We start from the raw sequence: 17,708 nt of genomic DNA, 5'->3' as shown, positions 1-17,708 counted from the left end.
GTGTGATTTTAATATCAGTCTCTCATCTTCCGAACAACCGATATTAAACGTCTTTTAGAGATTCATATTTTCTCTTTGTCTCTCCAGAGATTCGGGAAGCGTTTAAGGTGTTTGATCGCGATGGGAACGGCTTCATCTCTAAGCAGGAGCTGGGCATGGCCATGCGCTCTCTGGGCTACATGCCCAACGAGGTGGAGCTGGAGGTCATCATCCAGAGACTGGACATGGACGGTGAGGAAAGCCAGACACATGACCGACCTTCCTTCTAGACTAAATTAAATTACATGAGCTATTTACGCTCATAAACGGATGGGTGGAGGAAAAAGTCAAGAACATATTGATTCCGAGTAAAAATACTACTACAATAGTAATAATTCACCTAAAAGGAAAAGTAATGATCAAATGATCCAAAAAATGATTCAAGTAAGAGAAATTTGGGTCGTCTAGGGGAATTTCTTCACTAAATACTTTACCTATCTGAGGATTCTTTTATAAAATAACCAAATAAGCTACACTACAAATGAACACTGCCTCCATTAAACACATATAATGTTTCCCAGCTAGCTAACTTAGCTAAATGCTGCTGGGATTTCAGTAGAATTGTAGATTTGTTGGCTAGCTACTTTTTGCTAAATCATACATTACAAAATTTCAATTCTTAAGGCAAAAATTTGTAAGGGAGGTCATTCATACGTACTGTATTTTACACAACATTAAATTTAATACAGAGCTGTCATACTATAAAACAGCTAAAGCTCTGGCTAGCAAAAGCTCTCTCACTCAGCAAGCTAATAGCTTACCTGTACATGTTTTCACAGGGGCTGTGAAATGACAAATATCACCAGAGGTTTTGGCTCATTTCCTGAGTAGCATTTAAAAATGAAGCGCTTGTTTTGATAAATTGGGTCAGGAAAGCTCGTGTGTCTTCTCTGCCTCAGAGGCTGCTCAGTCAGTGAAGCTTTACAGCAGGAATCTGTTTTATTTTGATTCGGTCTCAAAAAAATTTCAAGATGTCTTTTTTAAGTCAAAAGAGTTTATTTTTTTACAACAAAGTTAAAAGCAAAAACAAAGTAATTATAAAAAATTATAAAAAAAATCAAGTAAAGCAAGTGGTATTATAAGAGTGTATGTAGTTAAGTAGCCTTTATTTGTCACATATACTTTACTGCAAAGTGAAGTTCTCTCTTTGCATGTCCCATCCCTGGAGGGTTGGGGTCAGAGCGCAGGCTCAGCCCTGGTGCAGAGGGCCTTGCTCAAGAGCCCAACAGTGGCAGCTAGAACCCCAGTGCTGGGGCTTGAACCCTGATTTTCCAATCAACAACCCACAGTCTTAACCACTTGAGCCCCTGGTTTTCGCATATCCCAGGGTTTTAGAAAGCCGGGGTCAGAGCACAGGGTCAGCCGTGATACTGCACCCTTGGAGCAGGGAGGGTTAAGTGCCTTGCTCAGGGGCCCAACAGCAGTCGCTTGGCAGTACTGGAGCTTGAACCCCTGATTGAACCCAGAGCCTTAACTGCTTGATCCACACCACTTTTGTAACTTACCACAAAACTTTCTTTTATTCTTTTATCTGTATGTATTTTTAGTCCATTCCTCTCACCACCGTCATCTATACCGAATCAACGTCTAACATCTAACACCCGGCCTGTCCACTTCATGCCTCGATGCATCGATCTGTTCTAAATAAAATGTCCTGTGATCTGACAGTTGTGTAGAAAGTGCAGTTATAAATCCTGACATGCTGCATCACCTCACACTCTCACAAGATATCAAGTGAATAAAAACTACAAGCTTCAAGTCACACCCAGCTGTCACGTCAACAGCGGAATGGGTGTCGATACCCATCTCCCAGAATGCACCACTGCTTACAAACCTGGCCATCAAGGACAATAAAGAGAGATTTAATTTTAAATTGTTATTTAAATTTGTCTGGCATTAATATTTAGTGTGTGTGTCATGCTTATTTTGCAATTGTCTCTGACCGAACTGAAGGAATTAAAGGTGAAATGCGCTTAAAAGTGCGGTCTGCATTTCTGTATTGTAAATATTGGTGTGAAATTTACGTTCATATTTATAGGTAGGATACTTAATCTAGCCATGGGGCTCACAGTCCAGTGACTTCTGTGCCGGTCCCAAGCCTGGATAAATAGAGAGGGTTGCGTCAGGAAGGGCATCCGACGTAAAACATTGCCAAATTTAACCATGCAAATCGTCAGTACTCTAAATTTCATACCGGATCGGTCGAGGCCCGGGTTAACAGCGACCGCCATAAGCGCCGTTGACCTACAGGGTGCTGGTGGAAATTGGGCTACTGTTGGTCGAAGAAGTAGAGGAGGGAGGAGAGTGCGTAGACAGAGAGAGAAGAGGAAAGGTAAGAGTATAGGACTGAGAATAGGAACTTTGAATGTTGGTACTATGACAGGGAAAGGTAGAGAGCTGGCTGATATGATGGAGAGAAGGAAGGTGGATATACTGTGTGTACAGGAGACCAGGTGGAAGGGTAGCAAGGCTCGTAGTATAGGAGCAGGATTCAAGCTGTTTTATTATGGTATGGATAGTAAGAGAAATGGGGTAGGTGTGGTCCTGAAGGAGGAGTTTGTGAGGAATGTTCTGGAGGTGAAGAGAGTGTCAGACAGGGTGATGAGTCTGAAGTTAGAGGTTGAAGGGGTGATGTTGAATGTTGTTAGTGGTTATGCCCCACAGGTAGGTTGTGAGTTAGAGGAGAAAGAGAGATTCTGGAGTGAATTAGATGAGGTGATAGAGAGTATTCCAACAGGTGAGAGAGTGCTGATAGGAGCAGATTTTAATGGACATGTTGGTGAGGGGAACACAGGTGATGAGTAGGTGATGGGCAAGTTTGGAGTTAAGGAAAGGAACCTTGAAGGACAGATGGTAGTGGACTTTGCTAGGAGGATGGACATGGCTGTGGTTAACACTTATTTTCAGAAGAGGGAGGAGCATAGAGGGGCAGCTCATGTTGGACGTTTGGGGGACAAAGTTAGAGAGGCCAGGTTAAGATGGACATGTCCAGAGGAGGGAGAGTGAGGATATTGGTAGGAGAATGTTGGATATGGAGCTGCCAGGCAGGAGGAAAAGAGGAAGACCAAAGAGGAGGTATATGGATGTAATAAATGAGGATATGAAGCTAGTGGGTGTAAGTGTTGAGGATGCAGAAGATAGGGATAGGTGGAGAGAGATGATTCGCTGTGGCGACCCCTGAAGGGAAAAGCCGAAAGAAGAAGAAGAAGATTTATAGGTAGGATACTTATGAAGAACTGAATATAAAAAAATACATACTAAATTATATGAAATTTGGATGTGTTAATGAACTTCTCCAGGAAACAATTTAATTAAACTTATTTATATACACATTTGCTTATGCTGCAGATCTCCTGTCTGTAAATTCTCTATTCTTCTGCCGGTCCTTGATCAAGTCTTTCTCGGTGTACTTCGTTGTACAGCTGTAATAAAATACTACCAACTGCAGCTGTTTTTGCTGCCTGACACAAATAAGCCACGTACAGTGGAACCTCGGCATACGAATTTGTATTGCGAAACGATAATCTGTTCCAGCCACCCAAAAATATTACTAATATCATTAATACGAAGCTGTATTATAAGTAAACTGTATGGCTGCTTACAAGAACTGACCCAAGCCAAGCATTCCATGTCAAGGCTCCTCACAGGAAGTCGTGCCACCAAGCTTGGGCTAAAAATAGAACAGACCACCCACACCACCGATCTGTAAAATGCCTGAAAAATCACTTAGCTTTTGAATGGATTCCGAAGGCAATGTTGGTATTGTGGGTTGACTCTTTCGAAACAGCTTTTGCTGATTGAAAAAATATTCATAAAATTTATAACCTTGCTTCGGTTGGCTTCGCCTTGGCTTTCCACTGACGCTTTCCAAGTTTTGAATGCTTCAAATGCTTTGAATCTCTATCAATTAACACTGGTTCACTAGGTTTCAGACTTAGGATACCATCAGCCTAAAAAACTCTGTTCGGTAGAATTACAGCACATTTTTTTAATACATAAAACAAACAGGGAAAATAAGAACTAGTTTAAGTGTTTCAAGAAGAGGTAGGTCTTCACCCATCATTTGAAGAAATCCAGTGACTCAGCTGTTCTGAAATGTAGGGAAAGTTTATTCCACCTCCTCGGTGCCTGAACAGAGAAGAGTCTAGATGTATACCTACCTCTTACCCTGAGAGATGGTGGGACCAGACGAGCAGTGCTAGTAGATCAGAGGAAGCGAGGTGCAGTGTGAGGAGTAATAAGAGCTTTGAGGTAAGAGAGAGCTGGTCCATTTTTGGCTTTGTAGGCAAGCATCAGTGTTGTAAATCTGATGCCTAAAGTCAGTGAAGGGAACGCAGCAGTGGGTTGCTGTGGGAGAACTTAGGTAGGTTAAAAACAAGTCACGCAGCTGCATTTTGGATCATTTGCAGAGGACAAATTGCATTCAGATGTAGACCTTCCAGTAGAGAGTTGCAGTTCTCCAGTCTCGAAATGACCAGAGATGAATGAGCACCTGAACAGCCTGTGTGGATGGCCAAAAAAATGGCCAAACCACTATGATGTTGTACAGAAGAAACTAACATGAATGTGTCACATTAGTAACATGTGAGAAAAAAGACAGTTGATTGTCCATGGTTACCCCAAGGTTCAAGCAGTGGCCGAAGGGAAGATCAGGGAGCTGTTAGGGATATCGCAAGATCCTGGCCTAGAGATGAATCATATGGGATGACCAGCATTTCATATATATATATATATATATATATATATATACATATATATATATATATATATATATATATATATATATATATATATATATATATATACATATATATACATATATACATATATATACATACATATATATATACATATATATATATATATATATATATATATATATATATATATATATACATATATATATATGACTGCTGCATAAATGGGTATCCCGTATCCCTTCACAAAACATTACCAAACAAACACTGACTGTACCTTTAATCACATTTCACCTTTAATTCCTTCAGTTCAGCTGTAGACCTGCAGAAGCAGCCTGACACACGCACTAAAAGTTAGTGCCGGACAAATTTATTAACAATTTGAAATTCAATTTGGCTCAAACTTCTCTTTCTGTCTCCTTTACTCACTCTCTCAGGAGACGGCCAAGTGGACTTTGAGGAGTTTGTGACGCTCCTGGGGCCGAAGATCTCGGCGGCTGGGATGCCTGACAAGTTCAATGGCACAGATTTTGACTCCGTGTTCTGGAAGGTAATTATTAAGTGACTTTGTCTTATTAAAACTGACACAAAGTGCAGTCTGTTCTCCTTGTCTTTCTCACTCTCTCGTTCTCGCTCTCTCTTTATCACACACACAAACACACACACACACAAAGCCGAATCAGGAATGCATCCACCCTTGCACTTACTCTGCAATTTAGCGTTCATCAAGCAGTCTAATAAAGAGCCTCATATTTGCATCCACAACTCTTTTCATGTATTTTAAGCACTTTCCTGATGAAAATTTCTGATTACTGGCACATGCTATTCCTGAGTCTGAGTTATCTCTTCAAGTTCAAGCAGCAGCTGTAAAATAACTTAAAGAAGCTGCTTAAGGTTTCCTGTCCCAGCTCAGTGTTGTAGTGTCCTTGAATAAAGCCCTAGAGCAGGAGGTACTTCACCACACTTAACTGTCCTATGAGTGTTTACGGTCTCTCTGTGTCTTAGATTTACTTCTATACCATTTATACTATAAATTAACCATCTATACTCAATTAACCATTACACAGCTCACAACTGACCTATTTCGCTTATAGTTATTTCATTTTGACTCAACCGACATGCTGTAACTCATATGACCCAGGCTCCGGGATGTCTGATGGCTCTGGATAACCAATGACCCCCACAACGAGACTGGAGACAAAGGAGGAATCCTGCCTCCATGAATGTTGGAGTTCTGCAGACCATCAGTACTGATAGCCCAGCCTCACACCCCTGGGACTCAACATCAACTTGTGACCTTAACATGCAAATCACCCTGTGCCTAGCAGTTTTACTGCCGTTAAAAGTCAACAAGAATTCCTTAATCTAAACCGAATCAATGCCTTGACCGGGGGATGACCAAAGTTCTGACTGAAGACACACACATACACACACACACACATACACACACACACACACCCAAAGCGTCTGGAAACACTCATCTTGACCCACATGCACGCACATAAGGAGAGTTCCTTTATTCAAGTTTCAATAAACCCTACCTGACCCATGCCTAACACACCTGTGTATATGTATTCCCCTTTTTGCCTTTATGTTTTTATGGTTGTATTACCACTCATGACCTGTGTTCTGTGTTTTCATGAAACAGAACAATGTTTTATAATATAAGATTGTATGTTAAATTGCCTATACCCAGTTTCCTCTCCTCTCATACTGTCTCTTTCGTGTCTACTATCAAAATGATCCGCTTTTACTTTTATAAGCAATAGTGTATGCCATGTGGTCATCCAAGTACATAACATGAGCCTACTATACTTTAATTGAAACTTTATCCATTCCCCCACCATAAAGTATGCAAATGAGTGACCGAGCGGAGACAAAGAAACTCTTTCCCTCCAAAAGTTTCAGGTGTTGGATTGGTCACTCTGAAAAACTGGGCGCGACCAAGGGATCAATAAAAACCCTAAGCACCCATCTATCGTTGCTCAGCTTTTTGCTCTGCTCAGCTCAGCTCGGCTCGGCCCCGCGGGGACCAACCCCCTCTCCGCTCTGCGGTCGGGGGGCCCCCGTGCGCCTTTTCTTCCCGGCACGACCTCTTCCATCGTGGCCTGACTCGACTCCGATCTTTCTTCGGGACAAGACTTTCACTTTCTTCTGAGACTTTGCCGGCAGCTTCAATCGAAGAACTTTGTTTGCACCACTGAAACCTTTTTCGATCCAGCAGAATCTCTTGCTTACTCCGAGGACTTCGAATCTCCGAACCTCCTTGGTCCACTACATCAGGACTCTTATCAACGAACCAATGCAAGTAAAAGTTACTAATTATTTTAGATCCGCAATTTTAAGCTGAAGCCCCTTTATTAAGGTGAATCCTAATTACCTGACGATTCTCACACGGTTGTAATCAAAACTAGATCTGAAACTTGCCATATTTGATCTCTTCTCTATTTCCTTCTCTCTCTCTCTCTCTCTCTCTCTCTCTCTCTCTCTCTCGTTCTGATTTCCTCCGTATTCCCTTCCTTACTCTCTATCTCTCTTTGCCTCCTTATTCTCTCTCTATAGGCCTTATCCTGTCTTTTATGTATGTGTGTCATAGTTAGTATGTATTGTGTGTTTCTGTGTCATTAAATGCATTTTATTCACGAGTGATTGTCTCTGTGCTTTGCTCACAATTTCGGGGTCCCTGAACATTGCTCTTGCTACGTGCTAAATTACAGCTAGTACTTTATAAAGTAGTTATTCTTTCTTGGCGAGGAAGATAACTTTCCCTGGAATTAATATATAATTATACTGTCTGTTCGCTGGACGAACAAATCAAATAATTGTGTTATTGATTCTCTAACAGTTAGTTCTAAAACCCCCATTTGAATATTTATAATTAATTATAACCAGTTATAATTACACTTAATTATTTAAATTTTGAGCTAAATTCGTTACAATAGATAGATACATAGATTGATAGATAGATAGGCAGACAGACAGATAGATAGATAGATAGATAGATAGATAGATAGATAGATAGATAGATAGATAGATAGATAGATAGATAGATAGATAGATAGACTTTAATGATCCCATTAACACACACACGCACACACACACACACACAACCTCATCATGTCTCCTGTTAGTGGGTGGGATATATTAGGCAGCAAGTGAACATTCTGTCCTCAAAGTTGATGTTAGAAGCAGGAAATATGGGCAAGCGTAAGGATTTGAGCGAGTTTGACGAAGGGCCAAATTGTGATGGCTAGACCACTGGATCAGAGCATCTCCAAAACTGCAGCTCTTGTGGGGTGTTCCCGGTCTGCAGTGGTCAGTATCTATCAAAAGAGGTCCAAGGAAGGAACAGTGGTGAACCGGCGACAGGGTCATGGACGGTCAAGGGTCATTGATACACGTGGGGAGAGAAGGCTGGCCCGTGTGATCCGATCCAACAGACGAGCTACTGTTGATCAAACTGCTGAAGAAGTTAATGCTGGTTCTGATAGAAAGGTGTCAGAATACACAGCGCAGGACGGGTCAGGACTGTTTTGGACAGCAAAAGGGGGACCAACACAATAGTGCAGATGTGAAGCAACCCAAGAAACAGGAAGTGCCATCAAAAAGTGTTATAATGACCTTATTTCCCAAAAAATAAATAAATAAGGACAGCCTTCATGAAAAAGGAATAATAAAAGTCAGTTGTTATGAAGAGTTTATTTGTGTGTTGTGTTGTTAAGTAAAATTCTTGTTTTTTATGCATGACAGTGCGACATGCAGAAGCTCACTGTGGATGAGTTGAAGCGTCTTCTTTACGAGACGTTTTGCGACCACTTGACCATGAAGGACATCGAGACCATCATCATGACGGAGGAGAACCACATCGAGAACCCTGAGGACTGCCAAGTGGACATCGACTGTAAGAGTCCTCCATGATTGAAACTAAAAAATATGTCGCTATGATGCTTGATGAAGCAGAATTCTGTCTTTGATTATTTTCTGATTTTTGTCATAGCTACTAACACACTATTGTTCATTTTTTCACTCTGTCTGTCCTTTTGTCTTCATCCCTCTTTCCTTTCTCTCCTCAGCCGAGAGTCCGACGCAGCAGGTGAAACAGACGTGCGTCAGGAAGAGTTTGATCTGCGCCTTCGCCATCGCTTTCATCATCAGCGTCATGCTCATCGCCGCCAATCAGGTGCTCCGTAGCGGCATGAAATAACGATGGCGTATGATCGTAAACCTGTGAACATTCAACACCGACTGTAAACAACACTGTAAACAAAACAAATTACACGACCACAAGAAGATAGACTTGAGTCCCACTAAACCGCCTGGCAGTGCTGTGATTCAATTTGTAATTAATTTAATTGCAAATTTGTAATAAGTATTGAATGGAATCTATTATACACAGACACGGCTGAAAAACAAAAAGAAAAAGGAAAAAAAAAAGATTATTTGATTGAATCCACATCCTGATCAGGTCATGCAACTTAATAAACTCTACTTTACATTGGCCTTGATGTCCAAGATGCATGGAAACCTCCAACCCAGGACCCTCCTCCTCCTCCCCCTCCTCCTCCTCCTCTTTCTCCTCCTTCAGTGCATGAAGTGATGAAGTGATGCATGGACTTCCAGTAGTCTTCTAGCATCTGTCGTTTTATCCGTACGCCAGCGGAGGAGTCGAGGATGTCATCTTTAGCCTGGAAATATACCCTCTATACAGCGTGTTGATCCATGTGCATGACTACAAGGGCTGTTCAGGATATGCTCATGTTGTGTAGTGTGTGTGTGTGTGTGTGTGCGCGTGTGTGTGTATGTGTGTTACTTGTTGTTGATCAGTTTCTGTGCTTTCCTACCTGTTGCACTGAGCACATTGTAGTAATATTTCACACTGCCAAAGGGGGGCGCAGCAGCCCTGAAGTGTTGTCATGGTGACAGATTTCTTCGGAAATGGGAACCGGAAGTTGACTACCCTTGAGATTGAACATAATCATACGACTAGCTTCTTCAATATCGGATATACCAACTGTTGTGTGTTTGTTCTCGACTGCAAAAGATTGTAATTGGATTGGATGTAGGTGATGTCTAATCTTAACATAATAATGTAATTAGCAATAATCTTAAAACAGTTCCCATAAAATTTCTAGTGGTTTCTTGTCTGGTTTTCTGGTCTTTTCTGGCATCTCCAGGGTTGGGGGTTTGATTCCTTCCTCTGCCCTCCACTGAGTCTCCATTTCTCCCTGTGCTTTGGGGGCTTCCTCCTCCTCCTCCTCTTCCTCCAGTCCAAAGACATACTGTATATTGTAGGCTTAATGGCTCCCTGTCCAGTGTGTCCCCTGCTTCGGGTCCCGTTTGATAGAATCCAGGTTCCCCGTGATCCTGTGTAGGATAATGCAGGGGGTGTGGTAGCTTAGTGGTTAAGGTGTTGGACTTCTGTTTTGAAATTTGAATCCCAGGTCCACCAAGCTGCCCCCTTGAGCAATGTCCTTAACCCATAATTGCTCAGTTGTACAAATAAGATCAATTGTAATTTGCTCTGGATAAGGGCATGTGCCAAAGTAAATGTAAATAAGTGGTGCAGATGGATGGATCACCATTTCCATGCCATCACAAGTAAAAAAAAAAAAAAGAAGAAACAAACAAACAAAAAACCTTTGATTAGTAATTAGCCCAGTAATTTGTATTTGTATTTCTGCTTCTTTTACATCTCCAGTAGGGAGGGTTGGTCTTTTTCCTTCAAAATATGACCTTTCTTGAAAAAAAAATTAATTAGCTATTTAAATTTCTGGAAGAAAAAGATTTTTTCCCCAACAGGGTCATTGTTTTTAAATATAAAAATGACAGTAGGAAGAATGGTCAGTGTAGTCGAAGGTTAATTATCCTCCTTAGCTTCTAGCCCCAAGGGTGACGTCAGTGTGACGCGGTTATATAATTGCACAGTAAGGATCACTTTGCGATAAGCTTCTACGAAATAATCAATTACGTTTTTTTGACCTGGATTTGGAACTGATGAAGTGCCGTGAACAATCTTTTGTTTTTTTGTTGCTTTCTGTGAAGCACCAATTCTCAAAAAAAAAGAGAAATATACAGAATACACAAACAACGATAAAAGCAGGCAGACAGATGTTTAAAAGACTAAAAAGAGTGAGCACTTTTTCCCAAAATAACACACTGGAAAAGGAACGATGAAAGATTGGGTCAAACTCAGGACTTCAAGGTGTACAGCAATATGTCTGATTCGATCAAAACACGAAAGCAGCAGGATATAGATTGCTTGAAGAGTCTGAACAACACACACACACACACACACACAAACTAAATGAAAACACTCTCAATCTCAAGAGATGTTAACTGCAAGGTTCTCAGCTTCTGGAAAAAATGAAGCATGTCTGGTTCAAGAGACGCTCTTTATGTTTGGCCAGAAGTGAAATTGTCAAAATTTGTGCTTTAAGATTGAAGTTTTGCACTGACTAAAGTGAGGAGGTTAGTGTTGCTTACAAGTAATGAAGACTTACAGCCAAAAGTTTTAAATCTAAATCATCTAAATCATCACACTTGCTGATCTGGTGTCTATAAAACTGAGCTTTGTTGTGAAGAAGTAAATCAATTTTTTTAATTGATGGTGGTCAAGCAGCAGGATCCCGCACTCTCCTTGCTGCAGCCCTGGTTCAGTTCCCGGATAGAAAGATAAAATGGGAGGGTTTGGTCAAGAAAATCAAATCATATGGACCAAATGATCTGCTTTGGCAACCCCATAGTTAGTATTGGGGTTATGAAAAAGATTAAGACGTGTTGGGCCATGTCTCCTACCTCAGTTACAACAAATATAATGTTCCATCACCTGAAAGAACATTATTTGGTGAAACTGAGGTAGGATGCATAGCCAAACAAGTCCTAACAAAGCAAAATGAACTCGGACTTACAAAAACATTGATTTCCTTCTCATTCACTAATCTATATTGATAAATTGTAATCATGTGTATATGAAAATCCAGGCGTATCCATTCCATAAAAGCTTTGCAGTTACTGATGCACACAAAACTCTGTATAGAAAAGACACCTGAAAAAGACAAAATAGGGAAAAATGATTAAATAGTGAATGTTTGGTGTGCGCTAAATCCTCCAATAATACAGCTCAGCCACTGCAGCACATCAGTTTACAGTCAAACAAACTTTGTCTACTTTTACAGGGTGCCATTACTTTTGTTCTAATAGAATAGCTACTCTCAATGGTCTATTTATTTATGACATATTTATTTCTTCATTATTATATGACTGAGTTTCGAAAATGTTTATTTTGTGTGTGTAATTGATAAAAAAGACAATCTGCATATAAGATTCCAGCACTAATTAATTAATAACTATATAAGTAATATAGGATTTTAAGCAGATCAGTCAAGATACTCAACTGTGAATCTCCTTATATGTAAATTTGAATTGAACTCATGAGCAAAATGGAGGAAAAACATTTCTTTGGGCTAACAAGATTTTCATGTATAGCGTAGATATGCCAAATGACCTACCAATAAATTTAGTTCTACAGTTTGGTAAATGATGTCTAGTATCTTTTCAGGCAAGTGTGTGACTATTTTCGAAATTCTGCGCAACACTAAAGTGGTAGATATAAGCTTTCTTTACTTGTTAGCAACATTGGGCTCACAGTGACAACTCAGCATAAACAAGCAAGCTTCAAACACCAAAATAAGGAAAAAACGATCAATTTTAGCATAAATATCACATCTGCAAATCACTATGCATAACCCAGAACGGTCAATCCTATGTACAGTAATTGTTTCCTGTCGTTACCCTCAACTACCTTTGCACTGTTGATGCATGATGGTGTCGTGTCCAAGATGGCGCGAAGCTAGACGAGTGCACTAAGTGCATCTTACCAACAATTTACTGTGATTTCAGGAAACGACTTTAATAATTTTACGACTGTCCAGACACAATGTAATATAGAGAAAATACACTAAACTATATTCTGTCCATATTTTGAAATATAAATGTAATGTATTAAAAATGTAATGAACAGTATATTTACTTCCTATTTTGAAATGTATTCCAGAATATTTCATTCTTTCGGGTGGGTTAAAATCCCCACCAGAACAAATTCACTCTGTTATCCATAAAGTAGTATGCTGTACGTCTGGGTTTATTCATGACGCATGTCCTTTTGGATATTGTCAATAGGGTGGGGGGAATAGGATGAGGAAGGGTTAATGTTGTGAAATAATTCTGTTTTGTTTTTCTGTATATAGCATGCGTCCATCGTTGTGTTTCACAGTCGAACACAGCAGATTTGTTTGTGAATGTTTTCCGAGTCTATGTGCAATGTGACCCACTGACAGCATAAGGAGTGTAAAATCACTGCTGTCCAAATCACACTCACACACACACACATACATACACATACACACTAAATTGGTTGTTTTCCACACAACTTGCTAACAATGACTATAATTTCTTTGCTGGCATTATTGTTTATAGTATAAGATGTTAACACTTGTTCGTTCATTTTCTTGGGAAGTTAATAAGACAAAAATTGCAGTTTAAACTAAAGCAAAGCTCTCCTTTAAGAAGACTTTCCTATGGTGGAAAACAGAAAGCTTCAGAATATCAACTATTACCTTATTTAAACAAAACGTTGATTATTAGACATGAATTCAATTCCTGGGAATTCAGATCGAATGATACTATAGAAATGCTAACATTAGAATGATATAAACCTGTGTCTTGTAGCCAGAACTACTGGCAGAGCTGCTGTTATAGAAAATTAAGCAACCAATCAGATTTGTAAAATCAGATTTTTATACAATACTTTCTATTTAGCTGTTTAGTTAATTATGTTTAGCCACTCCAAGTGTCATACTAGCCAGCTAGTTATATTTAGCATCTTAATTTATGCGATTGTTTTACAAGCTAGTTGTTTAAATTTACATGACGAGGTCCGATTATAAAGCTCGAAAGCATTTCATTTAACAGTATTTAAGAGCAGATGCATGATTTCCCTCAAACAGTAACATTTACGTTAATATCCTGCCTGCAGAAATGGAGGCCAAAAAGCAACAGACTTTTGGACCTTAAAGCTTTAGCCAGCTTTCTGTTCATTTGACATTAAGACATTAAGACAGTATTAAAAGACATTATGTCTTTAATGACACAGTAAATCAGAAGGACTGGTCTAGCTGAAATATGCAACAGATACGTACTTACAGGGCATGATCTCTATTTTCGAGCAGAATCTGGTGAGGGGGCAGCAGTGTTCATTCGGTATTTGGTGTTACTGTATTAGCTAAAACACTGTTTGTATTTCCATGTGGAACTATATAAAGATAAAAACAAGAAAAGTTGGAGTTAAACGAAGTAAGAATGTTTATCTGAGAGTGTGGAGTGCATGTAGGACAATTATGTTTTAGAAACAGATCAGCTGTGGGTTGTGTACAAAGTGTACATGACCTTGAGGTGCTGTTTGGGCCATTGTTCAAATTACAGTTCATACACACACACACACACACACACACACACTGTTGTTACAGTCACTGCTTTATGTCACACATGCGCACAACAAGTTTTTACCACTTTACCTCTAACATAAGGAAAATGCTCTCACTTTGCCGCTTTACCTCACAGTTACACACAATTTGCTCTCGCACTAGCTTCACTAGCTAGAGAACTAGTTTCACTAGTTTTACCTCACAAACTGATGTCAAATTGAACAGAAATCGCTCTTATTCAACTATACCCTCTACCATTGATCAAAATTAATCATTTTTCTTAGAAGGACAATGGTAGATATTAGATTCTGAATAAGATATAATGGTGAGGTAAAATGGTGAACATGAGAGTGTGTGGATGTGGAGAAATGGTTGAATTTGCAAGTTTGTGGACATTTATGAGGTTAAATGATGAATGTGAGGTAAAGTGTAGAATGGGAGTTGTTTTTGTGAATGTGTGAGGTAGAATTCTTTGAATTTTTTGACTGCTGTGTGTGAATACCCAAGCTAAAATGTGAATGTGAGTGTTTTATATGAATATCTGAGGTAAATAATGCATATGACTGTTGTGTGTGTGTGTGAATGTGTGAAATAAAATTGTGAATGTTAGTTTTGTGTGAAAATCTGAGGTAAAATTGAATTTGCGAGTGTTGTGTGTGAATGTGTGAGGTAAAATTATGAATGCGACTGTTTTAAGTGACACTCTGAGGTAAATAATGAATATGACTGGTGTGTGAATGAATGTGTGAGGTAAAACTGTGAATGTGAGTGTTTTATGCGAATATCTGAGGTAAATAGGGAATATGACTGATTCGTGTGTGAGGAAAAATTGTGAAAGTGAGTGTTTTATGCAAAGGTTGAATGTAAATATAGCTGTTGTGTGTATGAGGTAAAACTGTGAATGTGATTGTTGTGTGTGAATTTCTAGCTAAAAAGGTGAATATGAGCATTCTGTGTGAATGTGTGAGGTAAAATAGTAAATGGGATGTGTTTTTGTGCGAATGTCTCAGGAAAAATAGTACATCAGAGCATTGTCTGGGAATGTGTGAGGTAAAATGGTAAATGTGTGCATTTTCTTTAAGTTAAAATGAGGATGTTTGTATGTTAGAGCAAAGGTTTGACTAACGGCACCTCTAAAAAGAAAACCTTGTGTGTAACAGCTGCATTTCTGGAATATTCTTTGTTGGGGTTTTTTTCCCATGGTTTGCGTTATCTGTCCCATTGCTGTTCCATATGCGCTGAAGCAATACATCAATTGTTGAGGCAGGTACTGCATATATGGACAACTGTGTAAAAAAGCTCTCTGAGATTTCAAGGTGCGAGAGCTGAACAAGAGCAGTGGGATATTTTATTTTCTTATTGCACTTTAAAAATACTATTATACACAAGTTTAATGAATTCACATTGTCAGTGGATCAATGATTATTGTAGAAATACTGTATATGTATATACTAAATAAGTTTTCTATTATATAAATGTTTGTTTGTAGGTAACATGTCCATGTCCAAAATGATTATTTGTTCAAAAGATGGCAATATATATAAAGCAGGCCTAAGAGGTTGGATGTTGTGTAGTTTTGTGGGATAAAGTACAAATGTTTGTCAAAGGCAGTACTTGGTTTAAATAACTAAATACTTGAGACTGAGATGTTTGTTTCTTATTTATTTTTGGCCCAAACAGAATTCTTTTGTATTCATTGTTTACAATTATATTTCTTTATTGAAATTTTATTCTAAACTCTGTTTAGTTTTATTTTGGATTATATGTATATTTTTATTATTTTTTTTAGCCATAAATATATTTATCGACGCACTTTGACATGCTGTTTCCGAGCTTGGGTAAATCTGATATGTGATATGTACGTGTTGGGTCCAGCCTGTGAAGTGTGTTTACTGCGTCTTCCTGTAACACTGTATCTGACAAAGAATAAAAAGAAGGCCAGACAAACTGGCCTCGTGCAGTACTATACACTTTTGTAATAACACAACATGAGAAATGAGTTTGTGTTAGTTTGTCTCAACTTGCTGTAAAGTCAGCATCTTGGACACTTTCCCATAATGTTTTGTGTGTTGTTGTATAGACACTATTATGAAGAACGGGCAAAATATGAGATGGATTTCTATCACATACACAAACTAAACAAACTGTACTTATGCCTTACAATCTGCTATAAAACTCAAATTCATACATGATTAGCCATAAATGCATTCACACAATCCATCTGTTTATGCAGTTTATAAGAATGGCTCTGTTATGCTGTGGGGGCAGTTATTTATTTCTCTCGCATGGTTTGTCTCCATTTGTCTCCTTAAAGTCTGATTCCTAATATGAAAAAGTTTTTATTCTGATGGGCGTGGTCTCTTGTAAAATGACTCCACCCCCAGGGCTCAGTGAATGGTTTTATGAGGATGAAAAAAAAAAGTAATGAAACAATTTTATTCTGATGGGCGTGGCCTCTTGAAGTATGACTCCACCCCCTGGGCTCAGCGAAGGGTTTTATAAGAATGAAAAAAAGTGATGAAACAATTTTATTAGGATGGGTGTGGCCTCTTGTGAAATAACTTCAACCCTTGGGCTCACTGAATGATTTTATGAGAATGGAAGAAAAAAAAAGTAATGAAACAATTTTATTCTGATGGGCGTGGCCTCTTGTAAAATGACTCCAGCCCCTGGGTTTAGGAAATGGTTTTATGAGGATGAAAAAAAAAGGTAATGAAACAATTTTATTCTGATGGGTGTGTCCTCTTGTAGTATGACCCCACCCCCTAGGCTCAGACAATGGTTTTATGGGGATGAATAAAAAGTAAATAATTTATAAAGTAAAGCATTCAGAGTAACCAGATCTCAGTGGAAGTCAACTGAACACCTGGGAGAGATTACTGGAGCAAAGTGTTAAATTGCCTTCTCCAGCATCATCGTCAAATCATGAACAGAGCAATTATCTTTCATTATTTTATCATGATTTTAGTACAGTTCCAGAGATGTATAGAATCTATGCCAAGCCACATAGAAGCAGTTCCGCTGGATTGTTTTGGCTGAGATCTTTAATACTTTAATAACACATTTTATGTTTGTTATTTGCCTTCATTTGTCATCTGTCTGTTAATCTGGCTATCTAATCTAAATTGAAGGGCAGCTAAAAAAGTGTGAAAGTGTGAGTTAATATATTAATCTAAATACATATATATATATATATATATATATATATATATATATATATATATTTATATATGTCTCGTCCAACATCAGTGTGTGACCTCACAAATGCGCTTCTGGAAGAATGGTCAAAAATTCCCATAAACACACTCCTAAACCTTGTGGACAGCCTTCCCAGAAGAGTTGAAGCTGTTATAGCTGCAAAGGGTGGACCGACATCATATTGAACCCTATGGATTAGGAATGGGATGTCACTTAAGTTCATATGCGAGTCAAGGCAGGTGAGCGAATACTTTTGGCAATATAGTGTATATATATACATATACATATATAT

The 17,708-nt window shown here is 38.9% G+C and overlaps 1 protein-coding gene across 1 annotated transcript in view; it reads left to right on the top strand.

The window, feature by feature from the left end:
- Nucleotides 1-16,816, top strand: part of LOC131342973 (calcium-binding protein 7) — a 46,874-nt gene extending 30,058 nt beyond the window's left edge. Inside the window, exons 3-6 of the mRNA XM_058374296.1 lie at nucleotides 88-231; nucleotides 5,174-5,286; nucleotides 8,487-8,637; nucleotides 8,810-16,816. Coding sequence (XP_058230279.1) covers nucleotides 88-231; nucleotides 5,174-5,286; nucleotides 8,487-8,637; nucleotides 8,810-8,940 — 539 coding nt within the window. The 3' untranslated portion in view covers nucleotides 8,941-16,816. The remainder of the gene's footprint in view (nucleotides 1-87; nucleotides 232-5,173; nucleotides 5,287-8,486; nucleotides 8,638-8,809) is intronic.
- Nucleotides 16,817-17,708: the final 892 nt, after the last annotated feature.

Source organism: Hemibagrus wyckioides, linkage group LG22, assembly GCF_019097595.1.
Source record: "Hemibagrus wyckioides isolate EC202008001 linkage group LG22, SWU_Hwy_1.0, whole genome shotgun sequence".
Lineage (NCBI taxonomy): Eukaryota > Metazoa > Chordata > Actinopteri > Siluriformes > Bagridae > Hemibagrus > Hemibagrus wyckioides.
This window is presented reverse-complemented; position numbering and strand designations above follow the sequence as displayed.